Here is a 23,398-nt window from a genome sequence, read left to right as displayed (position 1 = left end):
TCACCAATTACTCTCTGCAATAACAAGGATTTGAACCTTGAACCTAATATCATCACAATAATTGTCGTGATAACACAATAACAACAACAATAAACAAAGTCGAACTAATTCATTTGGAGAAACGGAATTCTTGGCTAGTTTTTAACTTGCCCTCCAAAAGTTGATTGGAGCTATACCGCATATAGGAAATCTTGAGCATCCAGCCGCTCCGGGAATGAATCAACTCAGGATTTTGAGACACTTCATTAAAGCATCTGTATGTTCAGGCTTCCCAACAGAAACCCGAACATAACCCTTGAGTTCTTTCTTGCTATAATGGCGGATCATCACCCCCATTTGTGCAAGGTCATCCTACAAAAATGAAGACACTGATCAGCAGAAGAAATAATAATTGTCACATTTATGTCATCTACAGCTTGTAGGTATAATATCAAGCAGGGATTTTAGCCTGGAAACCATAACAATAGGCCAAATTCAACCATAATGCCTCAAGATGCAACATTGGAAATTAAAATTAAACAGTAGACAATGAACAAGAAACTAACTTGTAGGATCAACTAATCAGTGCAATTTCGTGAGATGGCCCATGAAGCATACTTTCTTTAACCTTAAAGATGAAGTCTGGATACAACTTTATAAACACCCCCTACTGGGCTGAGATGGTAATGGCATGACTGTAATTCCTACATTACTAGAATGGGGACTATAAAGGTTGCTTTCAAACTTTAACTTATTGCCACCTTTAGTAAAGAGCTACAAGGAGACCAGGCAGCCAATTGAAGAATAACTATAGGAATCTGATTAGCAAATAAGTTCTAGGAAATGCAATAAATTAGTAGTTCAACAAATTCCATTGCATGTATTGATTTAGTTCAGAAAATCAGCAGAAATTGTTAGATGGTGATCTAAAGTATTTTAAGAGAAATCTTATATTCTAAGCTGAGTCCCCAAAAGCTAGCAACATGAATCTTCACCACCCCACCGGCCCACCCCTTTCAAAAACCACTACATGGGGAATATGATATGTAAGATTGGCCCCACTACAATGTAAATATTTCTTAAAGTAGAACCCCCCCCCCCACACACACAGGGGGGAAAAAAGGATATCTCCTAGGTCCATCTATGCCTGATTGACAAAACTAAATTAAGTACTACTAGGAAAGTAAACAAATAAAGAATATAAACAGTAATTTTAAGAACTTAAAGTTGCAAGCATGCTAGTTTAGACAGAATAGTGTTGATTATGTGTATATGAGCATGTGGATGATATCAGAACTAGAGTTATGGATACAACACAAACAGGCCAAGTCTGTCCTTTGTCAACATAAGGCTTAAATTCTACTGTTTATTCAATCAGAACTGTTGTTCAGTTGCATTTTCTCAACTATTATCTAGAAAAGAAAATACGTTTCTTTGCACTGCACTTCAGTAACCTGGCTTGGTTTGTTGATATGTTTTGTGCAGTATTGTTTAGATGGGTGATTTAGATGACTGTGGCAGTAGAAAGATGTAAGAGAGAGAGAGAGAGAGAAGACCTAAGAGAGAAGAGAAAGAAGAGAATTGGAGCATTCAAAATCATGGGGAGTCTATCCCACACAATGTATTGTTAATATAGTGTGAAATTGCAGGAAAATCATCTATGATTGCAAGCCCTGTCCCCCTAGATCCCTACTGTTTTGGGTGTGCTCTTCTCTTGGTTCTTCAATGCATTGCATTTTCATGCATGTAGTCCATAATGTGTTTTAGTTGACTAGATTTAATTACTAGTTAGCACTCCACATGCAGTAATTTGGAGGCATCATAATCTCCCTTTTTATTTTCAAAATTGTATGCACTAAATCATAATTACCTCTATAAGAGGCAAAATAAAAGGGTAGAGTTTCAGAACCTAAAGAAACATAGGTGCCACCCAAGGTATTCCATTGAGTAGCTTAAGATTTGCAAATCATTACTTGTGAGACCCTTAAGAGGAAAAGACCTAGTTGGCATTTATCTCATACATCTGGCATCCTTTGCTACACAAAGGGAGAATTTTACGATCCATATATTAGCCCCACATCGGTAGTATGGGATGCTGTTGTGGGGTGTATATGTGTCTGGGTTCCCTCCCTCTAACAGCTAGCTTTTAGGGGTGAGTTCTCCTAAGGCACATAACAGATGGTATCAGAGCCTACACTATGCCTTCCAGTTGCAATCGCGTGGCGCAGGTGGTGACGTCGGTATTGCAGTGTTCGGCCGGGACTAGAGGGACTAGTTCAAATCCAGCCTACGTGAGCGCCGGGACTGCGGAGTGTGGTGGAATGTTACGATCCATATATTAGTCCCACATCGATAGTATGGGATGCTGTTGTGGGGTGTATATGTGTCTGGGTTCCCTCCCTCTAACAGCTAGCTTTTAGGGGTGAGTTCTCCTAAGACACATAACAAATCTACCCACCACTTGCTAATCACCTGTCCTTTTCTTTTCAGAATTTGGGAATAGATTTTTACTTTCTGGATGTAGGTTGGTTCTGCCATCAGAAGTGAGGAACCTCTTTTTCTAATGTTTAAAGACCATCTAAGAAGAGAAATAAGATACTCTGGATAAATACAAATGTACAAGAGCAACAGTGTTGTGGACTATTAAGAAAGAAACAAACAAAAGGTTGTTCAATGGTATAGTGGTTTATTGGGTTAAAACAATAAGGCTCTTTGACACCTCTATGGAGATTATCATATGATAATGGTTTTACATAGCAAACTCTTAAATATATAGAACCTTGGTGGGTTTAAATTGGATGCCACCTGAAAGGAATGTGATAAAGCTGAATTTTGATGGATGTAGTGGGGGAACTCTGGGACCATCAGGCAGGCTTTCGAGACTGTAATGGAATGGTATTGACCTTTCTTATGAAAATGGTAATGTATTGAAGCCTATTAATGAAGATCATACACCACAGACCCCATACAAAAGACACTGTACATAGGCTAGGACAAAAACAAGGAACTCTAAGGTAATTACAAAAAGAGAGATTCCCTGTCTGAATGAGCTATACTATTATAGCATGATTTAACTGTAAAAGAACCAGCCCCATCCCACCACCACCTCATGTCCTCCCTGCTGAGATCAGGCTTTATAGAGTTGATTTTCTGCATGAGTTCAACAAACAGATTTATTTCCCAGTCATTCAGTTCCCTCCTTAAGATAGGCACCATGCAACTTGTACATTATAGATAGTGTAAGCTTCTGCTATAGAGGCCTTTTTTCTCTGAGAAGAAGATTAAGAGGGTTTTACTCACACCAAAAATCCAACCAGAATCTTACCTTTGAGCCACTACCCACTTCATACTTTTTTATCAGTAACAGTCAACATAATTATATCGTAGAAGCACATACTATCTACCCCAAAAACATTTCATACATCAGATTCCCTTGGAATCTCCCCACCCCACCAAAATGGATCCAATCTATTTACCTCTTTGACTGGCTAAGGCATCAGCCATGCTGTTTGCACATATAGGGACCCATTAGAAAATGACCGTCAGTTCTTCTGTTCTGCCAATGATTGATTTCCCTAGTAAGTATCAACATGTCCATGCTCCCAAGGTATTATTTCTCAACCAACACACCACTACCTTGGGTTTCCCCTCCACTATTATATTTCTGTATTTTAGGTTCCTGCCCTATCTTAGACCCTGTAAACATTTTTCCTTTGTGTTTTTTTAATGAGTAACTGTAAATCTTCATTAGTTGTTCTAAAATATGAAATGTACAGCTATTGTGTCAGAAACACCCCATCAGTTGGCCTAGTTCCAGTAGCTACCAAAAAGACACATGTTGTACAAATCCCTTTATTGGACCAAACCCCAGAAAGCTTGCTTCCTATTAGCTCTCAGTTTGGCTAATCCATCTGCCAAGCAGTTGGCAGACCTTTGTGTCCACTTGTACAAGTCCAATTTTGAATATTCATCCTTTATATACATCTAATAAAATTTTGACAGTGATCAATTGAAAAAATGAGGCATATCACAACTAAAATCATGCAAAGCTATGTGCTGAGATATGAACAAACAATATATACATGAGAAAATTTTTTGAAATACCACGAATGGTATACCTAACATGAATACTAATTAAAAAAAGACCATTACCCAATGCTAGTTCTTGCTAACAAGGTTTTGGGAGGGGTGGACTGAATAAGGACCTAATTTGGGCATTTTTGCATTTAGTGGCAACTCACAGACTCAAATCCACATTCACATGCTTTTTTTATTAGTCCCACATTCACATGCTTGACAATCCAAGATTTGACCATTGGTGTTTAAAAATAAAGATGAATACCTTTAGCTTCTTAGCATCCTTTCCAGATGTAACCTCACAAAGAATGAAATTGGAATAGCTTGGATATGGTTTCAGAAATGGAACTTCCTTCAGGAGCTTATACAGCCTCTCCCTTTCTTGCACCAAAGCCGCCTTCACTTTCTGTGGAGATTGCTTACTAGCATAAGATAGGATCTTAATCACAAAGTATATTTATTTGACATCGATGACTACAAATAGTAAAATACATGAAAAAGTAAGATAATGTTCAGAAGCCACAGTTTCAAAGGTACCTCCAGGTAGAGGGGATTTTGCAGTGCTGCACATGCAGAAATTTCAGCAGCGACAGAGACGTTATATGGTTGCTTAGCTCTCCAAAGAAATTCAATGATGCTTAGAGGAAATGCTCCATATCCCACACGAAGTCCAGCTAAGCCTGTTTCATTTTTTTGGTCAATTAGTAAAACATGTTTCACTAGTAACTTGATTTCTATCTATCTCACAGATTCAAAGTTACAAGTGGAAATGAAATTCAACACAAAGGTGAAGCATAGCTGTCAAGGTGTCTAAGCAATTCTAAGTGACATTATGACAATGAAGCACCCAATCGTCTAGTCACTTAGGCAATACCTAGGTGACAATAGTTTACAAAGAAAGAACTAATCTCTAGGTTAGTTCCCTAGTCTTGCATACCAATCAACATGAATATTAAATAAAAACTAACAAGTCTATTACCTTTACTAAAAGCATTAACTTTCCTCTCAAAACATTGCAAATCATCATATATAAAAGACAATAGCATTCCAAATCAATTGATTCCAATATTTCACACAAAATAAATATTTAATAGAGTAATTGTACGTCAAAAAAATATTAACAATTAAAGAAGGCTATAGTTGTATACTAAAAAATTGAGAGAGAGAGAGAGAGATTGAGACTATAGAAAAGAGAAGAATTCTTCATCCTTCTCATTTCTTAAAACCCTTTGATCTTAATGGTAAAACACCTTTAAACAAATACAAAGCATATGTAACACATAATATACAATAAAATGCATTAGCATAAAACTAATATGTAGCCATGGTAATAATATTACAATAAGGCACCCACCTTGTATTTTTGTCACTTAGGCCGTATGGGTGATCTTTTCCAGCCCAACTGTATATTATAAATAAAACTATTATGATATATTAAATATGCCGTATGAAATGGATAGAAGGTTAGAGCCATGGTTCACAATATTGGTGATAGTTGGTGAACTTATGCTGAAATCTCCCCATTTTGCTAGAGGACAACCGAAATTTTCCAATAATTTTTTTCCTACCATCTCCAACATGCATTGCAATATGTCAGTGATATTTCAAATTCCATTGATAGACTTACATCAAAGGATTAGGACTTTAGAATATCATTACAAATTTTAAATTTTTTTCCTAAAAGAAGAAATAGGGATTTGGTGATTGGATGATTGGCTTACTATTTTGATATGATTCACTTACTAAATCACTACAATTCAAAAGAAAAAGGATAAAAAAAACTTAAGTAAAAAAGAGGATTCCCAATCTAATCAAAACCAGTGTTTTAAAAGCGCAAGGACCAATTTGCGCTTGAGGTGCAAGGTGCAAGGTGCAAGGCGAGGCGCGTGCCTTTTTAAGAAAAGCGCAAAATTACAAAAAAAACAGCTAAAAATAAAAAAAAAGTCAGAAAATTCAAAAAAAAATGCCAACAATTTAAAAAAATGCAAAAAATATTAAACATAATGCTAATAAAAAATATAAACTTAAATTTTAAAATAAATGATTTAAAAAAAACTATTATCTAAAATTAAAATACATAAATGTAACATGTACAGTGTATTCAAATGAAAATTTAAAAATAAAAGCAAACATATAAAGCATTTTCAAGCATGTAAAACCCACAATCTCTTTTTTTTCCTTAATTGCATTGCTTCAAGTAGTTAATATGATGTAAAACATATTGCATTCTTGATTCTATGAGTCGCCTTTGTACCACACCCCTCAAGGCAAGCCCAAACAAGTCTATGTTAGGGTCTGAAATTCTTATTTCTCACATAAAAAATAATGATTTTATAACTTTCATTGCCTTTTAAGAAGATATTTTATTGCAATGAATGAATGAACAACATTAGCAAATAGGGGGTTCTCGGAGCTTCGGTTCGCTCGCAAATTATTCGGGCTTGCCTTGAGGGGGGTGGTCGGGGTCCAGAGGCGGAGCCCCCGGCCCAGCCGTTAGACTCAAGAAAAAGCAAAAGCACAAAATTTTAAAAAGGCACATGTCTGGGCTGACGCACAAGGCGCACACTTGTGTGCCTAGGCGCGCCTTTTAAATCACTGATCAAAACATGTAATAATAAAAAAGAAAAAGTCAAAGGGGCAAGTAATTACATTCGTAAAGAAGAGAAAAGGCTAGAAGACTAAAATGTACAATTGTACTTCTTCTACTGATTCCCTGAAAGTTTATTTACTAATTCTACTTTTTTAGAAAATTTCCCTGGTTTTCTGGATTTTCTAACTATCTTAGAAAAATTAGCAACACATATCCCCAAAATTTCCCTAGCGAAATATCCTTCGATATTGAAATTTTTTTAGATAAGTAAGCTTCAGTTTAGAAGATATAAAGCTTGACCTTTAAGTTAAAAGGCCTTTAATATTGAAATTGTGAACCATGGTCACAGCCAATAGCACACAAACAGAAGGGTGAACTAAAATTTGAAGCAACAGCATTGGATTAACAGAATCAGTTTTTTTTCCAACACAAACTGACAGAAACAGGGAAAAGAAAACAGGCAACAGATAACCAGATAAACCAGAAAACCGAATAGGGAAAACCAAGTTAATGAAAGATAACAAGAACTACAGGACTAGAAAAAAGATATTAATTAACAGATTTGAACACAGCATCACCATTCAGCATTATCTTCATCATTGTCCTCAGTCTTCTAGCTATACCATCTTGTCGGGAATAAGGTGATAAAAAAGAACAAAAGAAAAGAAAGAAAGAGATAAGAGCACAAATAGCGTTAACAATACCACATACCTAATCTCTAAAGAGAGACGCTTTTCCAGTCAATCTGATTTTTAGGTTGTGCTTCACCCACAACCAGTTGGTAGACATATGTATGTTCTTGAGACAGTTGACCTAAGGTCAGTCTACATATTTACCAGCAATTGTGCCATTGCCACTACTAAGCCATAGAAAGTTATCAAGGAGCAGATCTTGGGAGGGATACCTAATCTTTGTTATTTCTTGCACAAAGTGGCCACTCTAATACTCTAACCCATATTATCATCTTTGTTAGCCCTAAGATTTTCCTATTGCACCAAGCAATGGCCCCTAATTTGTATAGTTACTTAAGAAAATTAATAAGGTATGGGGTATATAAGGAGCAGGGTATTTTAATTTAGCAAGTCTGCTATTTTGGCTACTGCAATAGTGTATTCCATCACCCCCTTTAGTAATACTTACCCTTTTTTTTGAAGATAAGGTAAAATATTTCATTATACTGAAAACACAAAGCATTTACAAATCCCTGCTAGGTAAGGCACTAGGCAGGGCAAAGAAATTCCTTGTGCAACCCAAAAACCCATTTCAATTCAACTAGATACAACCTTTAGTAGTAACTACCTAAGCTACAGAAGACTCTTTTTGACCAATAGTTACTGATGAAGGATGATTTGACCCAACCTATGAAGCGGTGACACGTAAACACTGACTCAACATAAGGCGACAACTCAGCATTGAGGCCCAGTACAACCAAGTAACGGGCTCATAAAGTAGCTCGCTACATCGTAGCGTGCAAAGGGAGGAGCTCGCCACAAGCTCGCCCAAGGGATATTCCGAGGCAACTTTAGCTTGCGAACTAAGAAAACCAGCTCGCCCAAGCTCCCAAGCAGACAAGTCATCCTGAGGACCAATTGTACTTGGGGTACACCTGAAGTATTCCAAGCTCGCTACAAAGTAGCTCGTGAATGGGCCGCATGAGCACTCCTCAGGAAGCTTCTATCTGACAGGCCGTACCGATCAGACTGCGCCACATCCCTTACTGACGGTGCAGTCCCTGTCCTTTCGACAGTCTGCACCCACATCTCTCAGCAGGCGAAAGCGTGCCTGTCACCTTGGAGACGTGTCACTCACCCGAGCAAGGAGTACGTCACAACGGCCACCTGTGCAGCCCTGGCAGGTAACGGCTGCAGCAGAGGCCCAGTGGCAGTTATACCCGATCTGACAAGAGCGCCCCTATAAAAGCCCTCAGGGCGGAAAAGAAGCTTCCTCTGGAGACCTCTAATCTCTCAAGTATAGTGATAAAGCGCGACCTACACTCTTAGCTACCGACTCTTCTTTTCCTTCTTTCTTGCATTCTAACTTAAGCATTAGAGTATTCCCACCGGGTAACGTCCCCGGGAATCCTTCCTTTCATCTTCTCAAGTGCCGTCCGTTGCCAGCAAGGAGCCAGTCAGCAGCCAGCTAGGAGTGCCCGGATCGTGCCGCATCAGTTACCATACCCCAACAAACAAATTTTTTAAAATATCCCAACAATCCCCACTATTTTCAAAAATTCTACGTAATATAAATCATAATAAAAAAGAATGGACATACCAGGTATGGTTATGAATAAGAGGAGCAAAGGCACTAGCTACAAAAATGAACTGCTCATTCAAGTGGACAGCTAGGTCTAGGGCTGCAACTTCTTTTGTTGGAAGATTCAAACAGCGAGAGGGGGAGGGAGGATAAAAAATAAAAGAAGTGGAAGGGAAGAAAAATACAGAAAAAAGAAAGCTGGGGGAGGAGAAGGAGGTGGAGTTCGGAACAGGGTATACAACAGAAAAAGAAGGAACTCTGGCAGTCCCCAGAGTCCAGAAGAAGCAGCTCCAAAAGCTGGGGGCAGAAACCGAGAGAGCGAGAGAGTTCAGACCAGAACCATAAGAACCAAGAAGCAACAGAAGCCATGGAAGTAGTACAGAATGGAGAGGTGAACTTTAACGAACTAGTGGAGAGGGAGGTAGAGATAGGAAAATCCCTTGGTTTAGTTTTTTGGGGAGGAGAACGCTTTGCAAAAATAGCTTTTGAAAGATTTGAGAAAAATAAAAGAGAAGAGAAGAAGAGAAGGGAAGAAATTCTAGAAAAAAATAAGGGGTGGGATGAGGAAGGGGAAGAAGAGGAGGGCCTGGATGACACTGAGTGACTTTTGGGGGTCGGGGAAAGCGAGGGGGAGGGAGAGAAGATGAGGATACTTTGCTGGAATATAAGGGGTTTGAGAGAAGGGAGGAGGAGGGAGTTAGTGAGGAATTTGAATCTGATTTGATTGAGAATTTCTGGGGCACTTTGGAGCTGAATCCATAGAGCTTTGATTCTTTTTCACTTTGATCTGACCTCTATGTGGTTTGTCAACTTGACAACCATTTGTTGAGATGTACTGCTTTTTTATTTTAATAAAATTTTCATTGTTATCCTTCAGAAAAAAGGACTGCAAGTTGGGTTAGGTTAGCCCAAAACCTACCCGAAAAAGTTGGGTAAGGTTGGGTTGAAGTTTGGGTCATGGTTAGGGCTGAAAAGTATGAACATGAAATAACTTCGGGTTGGGTTAGGGTTGAGGCCTTGGTCAACCCAACTCAAATTAAACCTGACTTAGCTTCATATTTATATTTATAATTAGGGTAAATTGCTAAAACCTCCCCTGAAGTTTTTGACAGTTGCTTGAACCTCCCCTAAAGTTTAGTAATAGCAGTTCACCTCCTCTAAACTTTTTGGCACAGTTGCAAATAGAGCCATCTGTTAGAATCCTCTAACAAGAGGCACAAGAATGTCTGAAACATCCCTGCAGTTACTTTTAACCAAAATGTTTATATTCCAGCTCTTCTTTTCATGTCAATCACTACCCCAAGCTCTTCTAATCTCTTATTTGAAATTGATTTATTTTCTAAATTTGCCCTTCATATCAATCGCTCAACAGTAAACTGTAACTTTAAACTCTCTTTTTTTGTTATTTGTTCATAAAGTTTGTATGTTTTTACGGTAGAAACCAGCCTCAGTAGTAACTGCATGGGTATTTTGGACATTTCCGTGCCTCTTGTTAAAGGATTTTAACAAAGGGGGTCTACTTGGAACTATGTCAGAAAGTTCAGGGGAGGTGATTGCAATTACCAAGCTTCAGTGGAGGTTTCAGCAACAGTGAAAAACTTCAGGGATGTTTCAGCAACTTACCATTATAATTATTATTGAAACATTTACTTGTGTATGTCAACAACTTTAAGTTTAAAGGTGAAATTTCTCAAAAGCATTATAGCTATGTTCTTTTACATATAATAATGCTAAAACTAAATTGACCTCAACCTTTGAGTATAGAAAATAAGAACATTTGGCAGAAGGAAGTAGAGAAATTAGGCCAACCTGAGCCCAACCCAAAAACATTGGGTTGATCGGGGTTAGGGTTAGGGCTAGGTTGAGGGTTCCACAGCTTGGACTGGGTTAGGATTGACCTCAATCTGACCCAACCAGGCCCAACATGCACCTCTAGCTAGGTCTGACAACTGTTGCTGACTCAGTGGCTAGAGATTGAATTACCAGATTGAACTGGTTTGGACTTCGGGGATACCAGGCCCAGATACAAATATATAGTCACTGAATAGTAGAAACAATCTTATATTATGACCACTATTATAAGCTGCTCTATATATCAATTCTCTTATCCCAACTTGTGGGAAAAAGAGCTTCTTTTAAATGCTTGAAAATTTCTTAAGTTTGTGATAAAAATAATAAATAATTTATACAAAACTGTGAGCATACCTGCTCTTTTGCTAAATGTCCGAAGGACAATCAAGTTCCCATGCTTCTTCACCCATTTCATCCTAGATTCCATTCCAGAAAACTCGATGTATGCTTCGTCCAGCACAACCAGTATGGGCAGATCAAGAATCTTCAAGAGATCATCATCGCTTATTATACTGAAATACAGTGAATAAGATGAGAATAAAAACTTGTAACTCATGATCAACAGGTTGCAATTAGGAATATCATTTTCCCAAGGTATCTTTAATTAAAACAGTACATGATTGCAAAATCAGCAATCCTTAGTATGTGTGTTTATCTGACTTGATTAGATCACACCAAGAAGGATAATAATAAGAAGAGAAAAAATTGAGAGAACTGTCATAGGGGTAGGTGTTCCCCTCTGTTTGGTAATTATACTTGTCTCCAAAAGAAATGAAAAAATATAAATATGCCCCTGCTACCTAAGACATAATAACGAGCAATAAAACATGGAAAAAAATATAAAAGTTATCATCAAAATAAACAATCTACTCTCTCAACACTCCCACTCAAGCTGATAATAGATATCAATAATGGCCAGGCCAGCTTGCCTAAACTATGCACTACCTTTGACTTGCCACTCCATTTATGAATACATCTTGTGAACATCAGGAAACACCTTATTTCAGCTGATATGGAATCACTACCCATCTTTTGATTAAATTGGCAGTGATGGGCCTCCCAGGTTATTTTCACTAAAATTACTTGGTTCCAAATAGTGACTCCATACATGAGGGGGCATGCTCTAAACCAAACTGAGTAAAATTGGATCAGGAGAGGGAAGGGGTTAGGCACCCCTATCCCGTTTCGGTAGGTAGGATTCACATGTAGAAGGCCAAACAACATAGGCATAAGCAAAACAAAAGTAACAAGAATTAATCAAATTAAGTATTCAAGGTTATTTAAAAAAGAGAGAGAGCTTAACCACCCACTGTTTTCCCAACTAACCAAACATGATAGAAAAAACAACATAACATCCTCTGATCACTACCAAAGCAATATCAACAGAACAAGTTTATACCAAACACATCATCCGATTGGGCACATTAATGAGATGAGAATTATTCAGCTACTATATGAGTTGAACATCTACTGAAAAAGGATGGGAACCACTCAAAACAATAAACATGACGTTAGTTAAAGCAGTGCTAAATATGGAAGTGAAAGAACATAATGTGCTCACTAACGGAGGACAAACAATTTACTATTCTATGCATCTACAAAGAAAATTAGCAGCCAATTCTGACCATTGTCCACAGGAAACTAATCCAATAAAATCAAATAATAAATAATCGCTTGGATGCTAATTAAATCAAACCACTTAAATCTGGGTTAGGGTCAACAGGTTCAGCCTCTAGAGGGTCAAATGAAAGATAAGCTGAGGCAGGGTTTTAAGTCTAGACAAAGACAGAGATTAAATGAACAAAAGAGCTTTTAAGAAAACTGTAGTTGTTCAAGACTGCTATCAGTCTTGAACACTAAGAAATTTCAGGTTCGAAAAGAAGAGAAAGTGAAGAGGAAAGAGGAGAAAGAATAGAGAGAGAGCAGTAGAACACAAACTTTGAAATGAAGGACAGAATCTGAATAATTCTGCCGCCATCACTTCTATTAATATTTATAGGTTATGCTAGTTACATGAAAGGACACATCTGCCCTTGGTATTTACATAACACACAATAATATAAAACTGAAAAATAAATAACAGTAGCTAACCCTAGGATGACTAGGAACATTCTGCCCTACAGACAGAGTAGGACCACAGCAGTGGGGCCCACATCAGTGTTCTCTACACTCCCCCTCAATTTGGGAGTAAATGTTTATCATTCCCAACTTGGATAGATCCGCCTCTAGCTTCTTTCTTGACACAGTTTTAGTAAGGATATCTGCTAGTTGCATACTGGATGTGAAGTAAGGGAGGCATACTTCTTGAGATGAGACCCTCTCTCGTACAAAATGTCAGTCAACTTCAATGTGTTTGGTTCTATCATGCTGCACCGGATTATGTGCTATGTTAATAGCTGCTTGATTATCACAATACAGCATCAGGGGTTTCTCATACTCAATACCCAACTCCTCAAGTAGAGATCTTAGCCATTGGATTTCAACCACTCCATTATCCATGTACCTGTATTCTGCTTCAGCACTAGACTGGGAGACAACACTTTGTTTCTTACTTCTCCAGGAGACAAGGTTACCTCCCACAAGGGCACAATATCCTGAGGTAGACCTTCTATCATCAACACTCCCAGCCCAATCGGCATCCGTATAGACCACCACATTCATGTGGTTATTGTTCTTGAACAGTATACCCCTACCCGAGCATCTCTTCAAGTAGGCTAAAATTCTTTCTGCCGCAAGAAGATGTGTGGTTCTAGGAGAATGCATGTACTGGCTGACAACACTAACAGCATAAGTAATATCTGGTCGAGTGAGGCAGAGAAATAGGAGCTTTCCTACCAATCGCAGGAACATAACCTTGTCTTCAAGAAGCTTCCCACTCTCTGCACTAATCCTGTGATTCTGTTCAATGGGTGTATCTGCAAGCTTGACACCTAACTTTCCAGTTTCTGCCAACAGGTCTAGGACATATTTCTTTTGAGAGATAAAGATCCCCTGTTTGGATCTAGCAACCTCAATACCCAAAAAATACCGGAGTACACCAAGGTCTTTCACCTCAAATTCTTGATGAATGAGCTGTTTAAGGGACTCAATCTCATGGCAATCATTCCCTGTCACCACAATATCATCAACATATACTGCCAATAGTGTCAAGGAGGACTCTACCCTCTTGATGAATAGAGTATGATCTGACTGAGCCTGTACGAAACCAAACTTCACAAGGGCTAGTCTAAATCTATTGAACCAAACCCTAGGTGACTACTTCAAACCATACAAAGCCTTGTTGAGCCGATAGACCTTCTTACCTGTTTCTGCATCATAGAATCCAGGAGGCAAACGCATGTAAACCTCTTCCTGCAGGTCTCCATTCAGAAAAGCATTTTTCACGTCCATTTGGTATAAAGGCCAAGTGTGACTCGCTGCAAGGGATAATAGAACCTGAATGGTAGTTATCTTGGCTATCGGGGCAAAGGTCTCCAAGTAATCTATGCCATAAGTCTGTGTGAACCCTTTTGCAACTAACAGAGCCTTATACCTCTCAATGGAGCCATCTGCATTATGCTTCACCGTAAATACCCATCTGCATCCAACTAGTTTCTTTCCTTTGGGCAGTTCAACTACCTCCCAGGTGTTATTTTTCAACAGGGCATCCATCTCAACCTGCATTGCATCTTTCCTTTCCGGGACAGATAGGGCTTCTTGCACTGTTCTTGGAGTAGGGACATTGGAAATGGAACTAAGGTAGGACCTGTAGGTAGGAGATAGGCAATCATAGGATAAGAACTGGGAAATACAATGGGTTGTAGATGTGGTACAATGTCGTTTCCCTTTACGAACTGCAATCGGAAGGTCAAGGTCATCTGTAGGAGGTGAAATGGTAACAATAGAGGAAGTTTCTATGGGCCCCGGGACTGTAATACCTGGACTTGGAGCTGCAGATGAGATTGGATCTGGCATGGACTGCTGATGATCGGGATCAACTTGCCTGCACCGCATGTGATAGACCCTCAACTCCTGATCCCTCTGACCATCCTCACCATTGCAGCTCTCCCTCAACTCCTGATCCCTCTGACCGCCCTCATCATTGCAGCTCTCATCACCCAATGGAATAGGTAAAGGAACTGCCCCACTCTCACTGCTCTCCCCTTGAAGACAATGACTCAAACCCCCACTCTCATTGCTCTCCCCCTGAGGAGAAACCCGAGGATAATAGGGTGTCCCCTCAAAGAAAGTGACATCCATGGAGACAAACTTCCTCCCTGAGACAGGATCATAGCAGCAATAACCCTTTTGAGTTTGTGCATAACAAGGAAAATGCATTTGGAGGCCTTGGGTTCGAACTTGGAGTGATGGGGTCCGAGAAGCTGAACAAAGCAGGTACAACCGAATGTTTTAAGGGGAATAGAAAACAACTCCTCACTTGGGTATAGAAGGAAAAAAGGATATCTCATATCAAGGACCCGAGAAGGGACCCGATTAATAAGATATACCGCCATGAGGATAGCATCACCCCATAAGCAAATAGGAACATTGGAAGTAAACATGAGACTTCTAGCCACTTCCAAGATGTGCCTATTCTTCCTTTCTGCAACTCCATTATGCTAAGGTGTATGAGGGCAAGAGCTCTGGTGGATAACCCCATAATTGAGAAGGTAAGATGTCAATGGTTTAGCAAAGTATTCATTTGTGTTATCAGATCTGAGAACTTTAATCTTGGCATCAAATTGGGTTAGGATCATTTGGTGAAAGTTTTGGGTCAGGGCAGGTACCTCATCTCGTGAACGCATGAGATAAACCCAAGAAAAACGGGTATGGTCATCAACAAATAACAAGAAATATCTGTACCCACCCATGGAAGGGATGTGATAAGGCCCCCAAACATCAGTATGCACAATATCAAAAAAATTATTACTCCTTTTATTACTCAATAAATAAGGCTTTCTACAATGCTTAGCAAACTCACAACTTTCACACTGCAACTGAGACAACTCAACAGACTCAAATAAAGCTAGAAACAGACTCTTTAAAGATCAAAAGGACAAATGACCTAATCGGTTATGCCAAAGCATAACCGGACTCACACTCTGAGAAACAAAAGACACGTTCTCTACCGACTCTTCCTAACGGAACCTCTCCCCAAGCAGATAGATCCCATTCGTCTCACGGCCAGTCCCAATCACCTTCTTCGTCTCCAAGTCCTGAAAAACACATCGGTGAGGGAAGAAGGTTACTGAGCAGTTCATATGCTTGGTAATACTACTAGCTGAAAGAAGGTTAGTGTCAAGCTTAAGAACATGCAAAACAGATGACAGGGAGATAATATCTGATAACTTGATGTCACCCTTCCCAGAAATAGGAACCAGGGAGCCATCAGCAATAGACACTTTATCCCTACCAAAAAACAAATGATAAGTGGTGAACAGTGAAAGCAAGCTAGTCATGTGGTCGGATGCACCTGAATCTATTACCCAACAAGGTTTAGTAGTACCTGGAGCTGAGGCATGGTAGGCTGAAGCTCGAGTACCTGAATGTGCGAAGGCAGATGTGGCAGGAGCTGATGGTGAATGCAGTGGCTGATCTGAATTTCCAACTTCTTTCTCTAACTGTATTAGGGCAGCCCGAACTGCAGCTAAGGTCTCTAAAGGTGTTCCTCTTGTGCCAGAGGAGGATGTTGAATCAGTGTTCACGGCCACATGAGCAGTGCCCTTCTTGCTTCTCAACTTCGTAGGAACCAAGTGAGGATGCAGTTTCCAACATGTTTCTTTTGTATGTTTGGGTTTCTTACAATGTTCACATACCACATCCTTCTTGTCTTCCTTCCTCCTGTCCTTCTCTGAATCACCTCCTGATTTAGGTGTGACCGCTACAAAGGCTGGTGTGAGGGGCTGAGGCTACATCATAACTTTCCTTCTGGTCTCTTCACTGTGTACGAATGAGTATGCCTGAGAGAGAGTCACACTGTCTCTAGTCAAAATCTATTGCCGCACAATATCATACTCTGGATTTAGGCCCACCAGAAACTCAAATACCCGGTTTGCCTCGACCTGCTTTCTATATATCTGTGCATCTTTGGGACTCTCCCACTCAAGAGTCTCTAAGTGATCAATTTCACGCCACAAGGACTGCAAGGTAGAGAAATATACTGAAACCTGTTTCTCTCCTTGTTTAAGATTTTTCACTAAACATTTCAATTCATATGCTCTGGCAACATTAAGGGGTTGGAAATAAGTTTCTTTCATCACATCCCATATCTCCTTAGCTGTCTTTGCCCACAAGTAATTGCGGCTAATATGAGGCTGCATAGAATTATACAGCCATGTCATAACCAAGTAGTTTTCTTGAATCCACTTGGTATACGTAGGGTCTCCCTTGGGGGGTTCTTTCACATCTCTCAAGAGGTACCATAATTTACCTCTTCCCCCAATAGCCATCATGGCTGATTGGGCCCATTCCAAATAGTTTGATCCATCAAACTTTACGGTAGTAATCTGACCACCCGTTTCAGAAACACCACCATAACTGATATTCTCAAAGCTTCCTTCTGCCTGATTTTTAAACTCCATCTCGGTCAAGTCTCAAAAACAGCACTTGGACTACCAATCACAATTAACAACAATGTAGAACTGATCTGTATTCACAGTGTATGTACACAAAACTGAGATAACTCTAATCTGAAACCAACTAGCAAACACAACAGCAGTTGTTCGTAGGATTCTCACCCCTTAAGAGAGTTCGAAAACCCCAAAAGACTCTGAAAACAACTTAGAAGTAAGTCTGATATGCTTGGCAAAATTAGGGTTTTCATCAGTCCTTAGAGTAAACAGTTCTATTGCACAATCCAATCAATACCGTATAGATAGACTTGCAGTAGGGTTAATATGAAACCCTAGAATCTGATCAATGCTAACAATAAACTTGAGGACAGCTCTAGGTAGATCGCAAGGTTCAGTCTAACACTAGGGCTTGCCGCAAGATCACTTTCAAACCCTAGAGCAGAGAGAAACAAGGCTGAGACAGTTCGGCCCAACAGTAGGGTTTGCTATAAAACCCTAGAGAATCGAAGGGAGAAAACACTAGAATGGTTCGGCCTCCCTCTCCAAATAGGTCCAACCTATCTTCTCTGATAGAACTTCTCTTAGAAAATAAATAACTTACAAGGAAAAATTGTTCGCTGCCTTCTAAGGTTACCCGAACCCTAGTCTTCTCTGATCCTTCCTGGCCACCAACACTCTGCAACCATAATAAGCTTCTAACAGCTGCTAGCACTTCTGACGGTCTCCAAGAATCAGTCTGCGAACTCCACCTTTTCAGCTTCCAGTCCTAGGAGATTCTCATGTGGTCGGCTGGTATTAGACTCACATGAGAAACCCTAACTTGGCTCTGATACCATGTAGTTGTTCAAGACTGCTATCAGTCTTGAACACTAAGAAATTTCAGGTTCGAAAAGAAGAGAAAGTGAAGAGGAAAGAGGAGAAAGAATAGAGAGAGAGCAGTAGAACACAAACTTTGAAAGGAATGACAGAATCTGAATAATTCTGCTGCCGCCACTTCTATTAATATTTATAGGTTATGCTAGTTACATGAAAGGACACATCTGCCCTTGGTATTTACATAACACACAATAATATAAAACTAAAAAATAAATAACAACTAGAATAACAGTAGCTAACCCTAGGATGACTAGGAACATTCTGCCCTACAGACAGAGTGGGACCACAGCTGTGGGGCCCACATCAGTGTTCTCTACAAAAACCAAGAACTAAAATTGCACAGGTAAACACAAGAAACAAGATCCTATTAAGACAACAACTTCAAACATCAAAATGACAAAAAACAAGATCCAAATAAGACAATCTCCAAGTCAAAAAAAGTTGATGAACAAGAAAAATGTACCTTCAAATCTGCAGTTTAAACCCAAAAAAATAATTATATTTCAGTGACCAGTGTGAGGTAGAAACTCACTTTATCTTACACTGAAACAACACTCACCAATGACAGACGATTCGAAGAAGCAAATAGATTCATTCTACATGATGGAACCAGGTGTGAATCAATAAACCAAGACAAAAAGTACCTTCAGTTGCTACCATTAGGAGAAGTGAGGACTTCACACTGCCTCAGTTAGAAAACATCAGAGATCGCTATGCCTTCCAACTATGATTTAGTTGTCAAAAGGGAGAAGATGACAATGGTGATGTGGACCGGTGGTGCAAGTTACTCTGGTTCAGCATTCAACAGAGTTCGTTGCAGGAAAAAGGGAAGTGAGAAGAAAACAATGAAGAAGCAAAAGAAAAAGAAGAGAAATGGAGAGGAGAAAAGAAAAAGAAAGTAAGAGGATCGGCTGACAGACTGAAGCCCATCTCTTTCCCTTTTTGTAACCAGGTGAATGAGTGCTTAGATCACTTCTTCATCCCCCAACAGTGCATGCAATCTGATTTTACTTTTTCAAATATGCAAACCTGTCATGGGTATGTCCAGAAAACATGAGGAAATTGCTGGCTGGTAGGTACCTACAAGGTCAAAGTGCTGATGGCAAATTAGTCTGGAGCTTGATTCCTACAGCTATGGTGTGGATAGTCTGGCTGGAGAGAAATAAAGAGTTTTTCACAGACACCATTCACAGACTGAGGTTTGATCAATGCTGCTGTTGGGAGATTAAGCTCTTGGGTGGCAGCTGCCAGGGGGCCTTCCCAGCAGCCCGGTTCTAATGTTTCCCTTTCTATTTCTTTGTGGTGTGTGTGAAGCTTGTAATCTTGAGGGCATAGGTTCAGCTTTTTTAATTTCCCCCTCTTTCTGTATTTATTTGGCTGCTTTACTCTAATAAACTTACCTTACCTTTTCAAAAAAAAAACATTTTTATAAAAAAATAGCCAAATAAAAAAAATGCATCCTGATCACTCAAAACCTCTTTGACAAGTGGCATGCAAAAACCAAGATGGAAAGAATAGATGCAAGAAGCCAAGAACAATTAAAATAAATCTTCACTGCCATCCAAGCACTAGCCCAATATCAAATAGTCAAAATCATCAACTCTGATTTCTTAAGTAATGTGATGTCTTGGAAGAGTAAGGTTTAGCTGAACACAATGGCTGTTCAGCAAGCTGTGGAACCAATGATAAGGTTCCACACCAGTAATAAAATACATGGGACTCACACCTTTCACAGTGGGGCCCATGAATTTATTACTGGTGTGGAATCATCATTGGTTCCACAGCCCTCTGAACAGCCATCGCATTCAACTAAACCGAATACATCTTGGAATTAGTCTACCAATTAGAATACAAAACAACATAAACGGGGCAACAAACCTAGGTCAATCACATGTCATAGTTAAGATAATGTACAGATAACCAGCTCAACATAATATGTACCTCCCATCTGGATTGTTAGGAGAAGTTAGGAATATGCATTTTGGTTTTTCCTGTTCAACAACTTCCACAATATGTTCTATATTCAAGCTGAAATCTTGTTGCCTTGGCACTGCATATTAAGATCACTACAGTGGATAAGGAAGATGAAACTAGATATAAAGGGAAAAGCAAGACAAAAAAACACAAACCATAGAAGTTAAAGGAAAAGATAGTTGATGATATATCTCTGTACACACATTCAGGAAAATGTAAAAACATTTGATACTTAAAATGAGTAACATAAGAAGATTCCTTTTTACCCTTAATGACAAGCGCACCATTAACAGCTGCATCAAATTCATACATTGTAAATGTTGGAGGACAATCAACAATCTTGTCACCAGGATCAAGTACACATCTGCAGTTATATATCAAATAAACACAGTAGGAAATTGCTATAGTTAGAACATTCAGTCTAAGAATGATAACATTTAAAATAATCACAACATCCCCAAATTCTAACCGCATGATTAAATCAATGAGCTCATCTGCGCCACATCCTGCAAGGATATAGTCAGACTCAAGGCCTGAATCTTCAGCAAGGGCAGCACGTAAGCGACGGCTTTCAGGATCAGGATAAACATAAGGAAATTTCATTGATGCCAAAGCTTCAAGCACCTGGGAAAAATATGAAACTTGCACTCAGGATAAAATTCCATATAAAATAGTCATGGCAGAAGATGCAAACATATATGCAGGCTGTAATAGTAAAACTGAGATCATAAAATCTTCAGAATAAAAAAACATAGAAACATCACTTTTCTTAAGAACATATATGAAAATAAAATGATTGATTTCCATAAGTATCTAAACTTCCCTTGCCACTCAGACAACAAAACAAACATGTAAAACTTGCCTCTGGAGGTGGACCATAAGGGTTTTCATTTGCATCCATTTTGACAATTTCCTCAGGCTTCCTTCCTAGGTGAGCCGACAAAACCTGTAATTAGAAATGAATTTCTGTAAAATTGAACAAAAACAATTTAGTAAATTCTTTATGATCCATCCAAGCTACCAGTTGAAGAGCCATTAAATGACCCGTTGTCCAAGTTTGATTGATAACAGGAACTGATAAGCAGCAGAAAACATCAAAAATAACAGGAATTATTCAAACCTATCAGACTAAAGATGCCAGGACATAATGGAAGGTTTTCAGGTGTCAATTGGTTCAGTTGGTAAGGCCTGGGGAATCAAACCCCAACCTAGGATCAAATTCCAGTATCCCACCTCCATTTACTAACCCCTAACCAAAAATGAAGCAGTCATGCCCAATATATTTCCGTTGCAATTTCCTGATATTTCGATTTCATGTGGTGCATCACACAATAATGTCCCAGTTAAAAATAATCATACAAAATTGTAATATCTAAGATGTCAACTGATAAGGTCTGAAGCAGTTGCAAGCACAAGAATCAAGCTCCCAAAAGAAGTAATGGCAGTGTAGATGGCAAGTTTTCAATATGTATGATTTAGGTCAGCCTCTTAAGAAGAGATGTAATATATGATATCCATTTGGGATTCAATCATTGAATATTATAAGTAGTGGATGGCATCGTTTATAGTACGCTTTCATTAATTTGTAGTGCTTTTTTGGGTAAAACTCATTTATAGCGCTTGAGTTACCTCAAAGGGTAGAATAGGCTGATAAGGAGACAATTTCCTCAGATGAGGACGGATGAAATCATCGCCGGCCAACCGTTGCTGGCTAGGCTTATGTTTTACAGGTATACTCGAGCCCGTACTGCAGACGAACATCCGATTTTCTTCAAATGATGCAATGGAACGGTGCCTCTGGTGGGTTTTGAACACACAATGAGATGATAAGCTATACAAATCAATCACACCCATCAAACCTGCATATTGTAAACCTAAAAATAAAGAACAGCTCTTATTCATGTAGCAAAATATGATCAATTTCAAGTGCTTCTGAAAACGTTTTTAAAGTGAAATTTTCCAATAAAAGAAGTAAAGGAAAGTTCAAAGTTTTAGGGGCATACTTGATGTCAAAAAAAACAGAATAGTCAGACAGCTACAGACTCATCACTGACAGACACTAAACCCTATACACACTATGGTGGCGTTTGCTGGTCGCCACTGTTTTGACTGTGTCAGCGATGAATAATGCCTTGTTAGGCCGGAAGTCACCGAAGAATGAATGAGAAGAGGTTGCAGAGAGTGGACTAACCGACGGCGACGAGGTGTCTGCGACGAGTGGTGTCTTGACGCTCAAAACTGTAATCGGATCGGATGCAGCTAAATCCGCGTTCGACACGACATGAGGACCTGATGCTAGTATCATCCGTATGCGATCCGAAGACCCATCAGATGTGTTGCTGTATTGATTGTAGATATGCCCCTTGATGGGCCGGGTAGTCCGGTGGACTGATCCGAATCGACCCGTTCTATGTCGGGTTTATGCAATCATTTAAGTCCACGGCTTATGCTCAAAAACATTGGGCTCAGCTAGGCCTCTAAACATATCGAATTCCAATTACATTCGAATTCGAAACCGATTATGAACATTAATATTCGAATTTGATTCGATATCGGATAGATATCAAATTTTTTAGTTCGAATTCAATTCTGATTATTAAATCGAATATTTGATTCGATTCGAATTCAACCGATGGCAGTGGTGGCCAGTGGGCGCTGATGGTAGTGCGGCAACGGCGAATAAGAGATAGAGAAGATGATGGTTGTCGTCGATGATGGTAGTTGCCATCGAGACCATTATCATTAACGATGGCAATGTGGCGAAGGAGAGATAGAGAAGATAATGGCTGTTGTCGGTGATGGTGGTTGCTCAAACGATTGCGGTAATGAATCAAGATCTAAAAGAGAAGAGATAGAGGAGAAGATGATTAGATGAGATATGGGAGAGAATTGGGGAGAGGTAGAGGATGAGGGGCGATGACCAGTGATTGGTACTCGATCGTCAAGTTGCTGGTGTGGTTGCTCAGTAGCGGCGATGAAGGGAGGATTAGGGTTAGGGTTTGCAAGGAGATGGAAGAGAGAAGAAAACATGGGCTGAGAAGAAAACATTGAGTGATTTAGGATTTAGGGCTGGCTGACTAGGGGTTTGAGGAACAGATTTCCTCATTTACCCTAAGAGATTTTATTTTATTTATCAATAAAATAAAAGATTAATAAAATTGGGGTGCAACACGAGGACTCCCCAGGAGGTCACCCATCCTAGTACTACTCTCGCCCAAGCACCCTAAGAGATTTTATTTATTGCATT

At 39.3% G+C, this 23,398-nt stretch overlaps 1 protein-coding gene across 6 annotated transcripts; it reads right to left on the bottom strand.

Annotated features, from left to right (window-relative positions):
* Positions 1 to 7: 7 nt before the first annotated feature.
* LOC148847418 (histidinol-phosphate aminotransferase, chloroplastic-like) lies at positions 8 to 22,480 on the bottom strand. 6 transcript variants are annotated; one of them, XM_088949045.1, is made up of 10 exons: positions 22,155 to 22,480; positions 21,781 to 22,010; positions 21,014 to 21,097; positions 20,621 to 20,775; positions 20,418 to 20,515; positions 20,119 to 20,227; positions 11,105 to 11,262; positions 4,594 to 4,736; positions 4,322 to 4,462; positions 8 to 351 (listed from the first exon to the last, which is right to left on the bottom strand). In XM_088949045.1, the coding sequence occupies exons 2-10, from the start codon at positions 22,003 to 22,005 to the stop codon at positions 220 to 222; spliced, it is 1,245 nt and encodes a 414-aa protein (XP_088805171.1). In that variant the 5' UTR covers positions 22,006 to 22,010; positions 22,155 to 22,480; the 3' UTR covers positions 8 to 219. The 6 variants fall into 6 exon arrangements, with proteins under 6 accessions (XP_088805171.1, XP_088805172.1, XP_088805170.1 ...); XM_088949046.1 differs by having other exon boundaries at positions 22,343 to 22,474; XM_088949044.1 differs by having other exon boundaries at positions 21,781 to 21,948; positions 22,343 to 22,473.
* Between the last annotated feature and the right edge of the window lie 918 nt (positions 22,481 to 23,398).

The sequence above is a fragment of the Nelumbo lutea genome, chromosome 6 (genome assembly GCF_056320005.1).
Source record: "Nelumbo lutea isolate HS-2025 chromosome 6, American lotus-T2T, whole genome shotgun sequence".
NCBI lineage: Eukaryota > Viridiplantae > Streptophyta > Magnoliopsida > Proteales > Nelumbonaceae > Nelumbo > Nelumbo lutea.
Note: the sequence above shows the minus strand (reverse complement) of the source record. Positions and strands in the feature narration are given on the sequence as shown.

Bases quoted from the DNA above. Each gene is read 5' to 3' on its own strand.
- LOC148847418 (XM_088949044.1), bottom strand. From the start codon at position 22,456: ATGATACTAGCATCAGGTCCTCATGTCGTGTCGAACGCGGATTTAGCT. The intron at 21,949-22,342 runs GTTAGTCCACTC...AAAACCCACCAG, and splicing joins CAGACACCTCGTCGCCGTCG to AGGCACCGTTCCATTGCATC. The intron at 4,463-4,593 runs GTACCTTTGAAA...CAATCTCCACAG, and splicing joins AAAATCCCCTCTACCTGGAG to AAAGTGAAGGCGGCTTTGGT.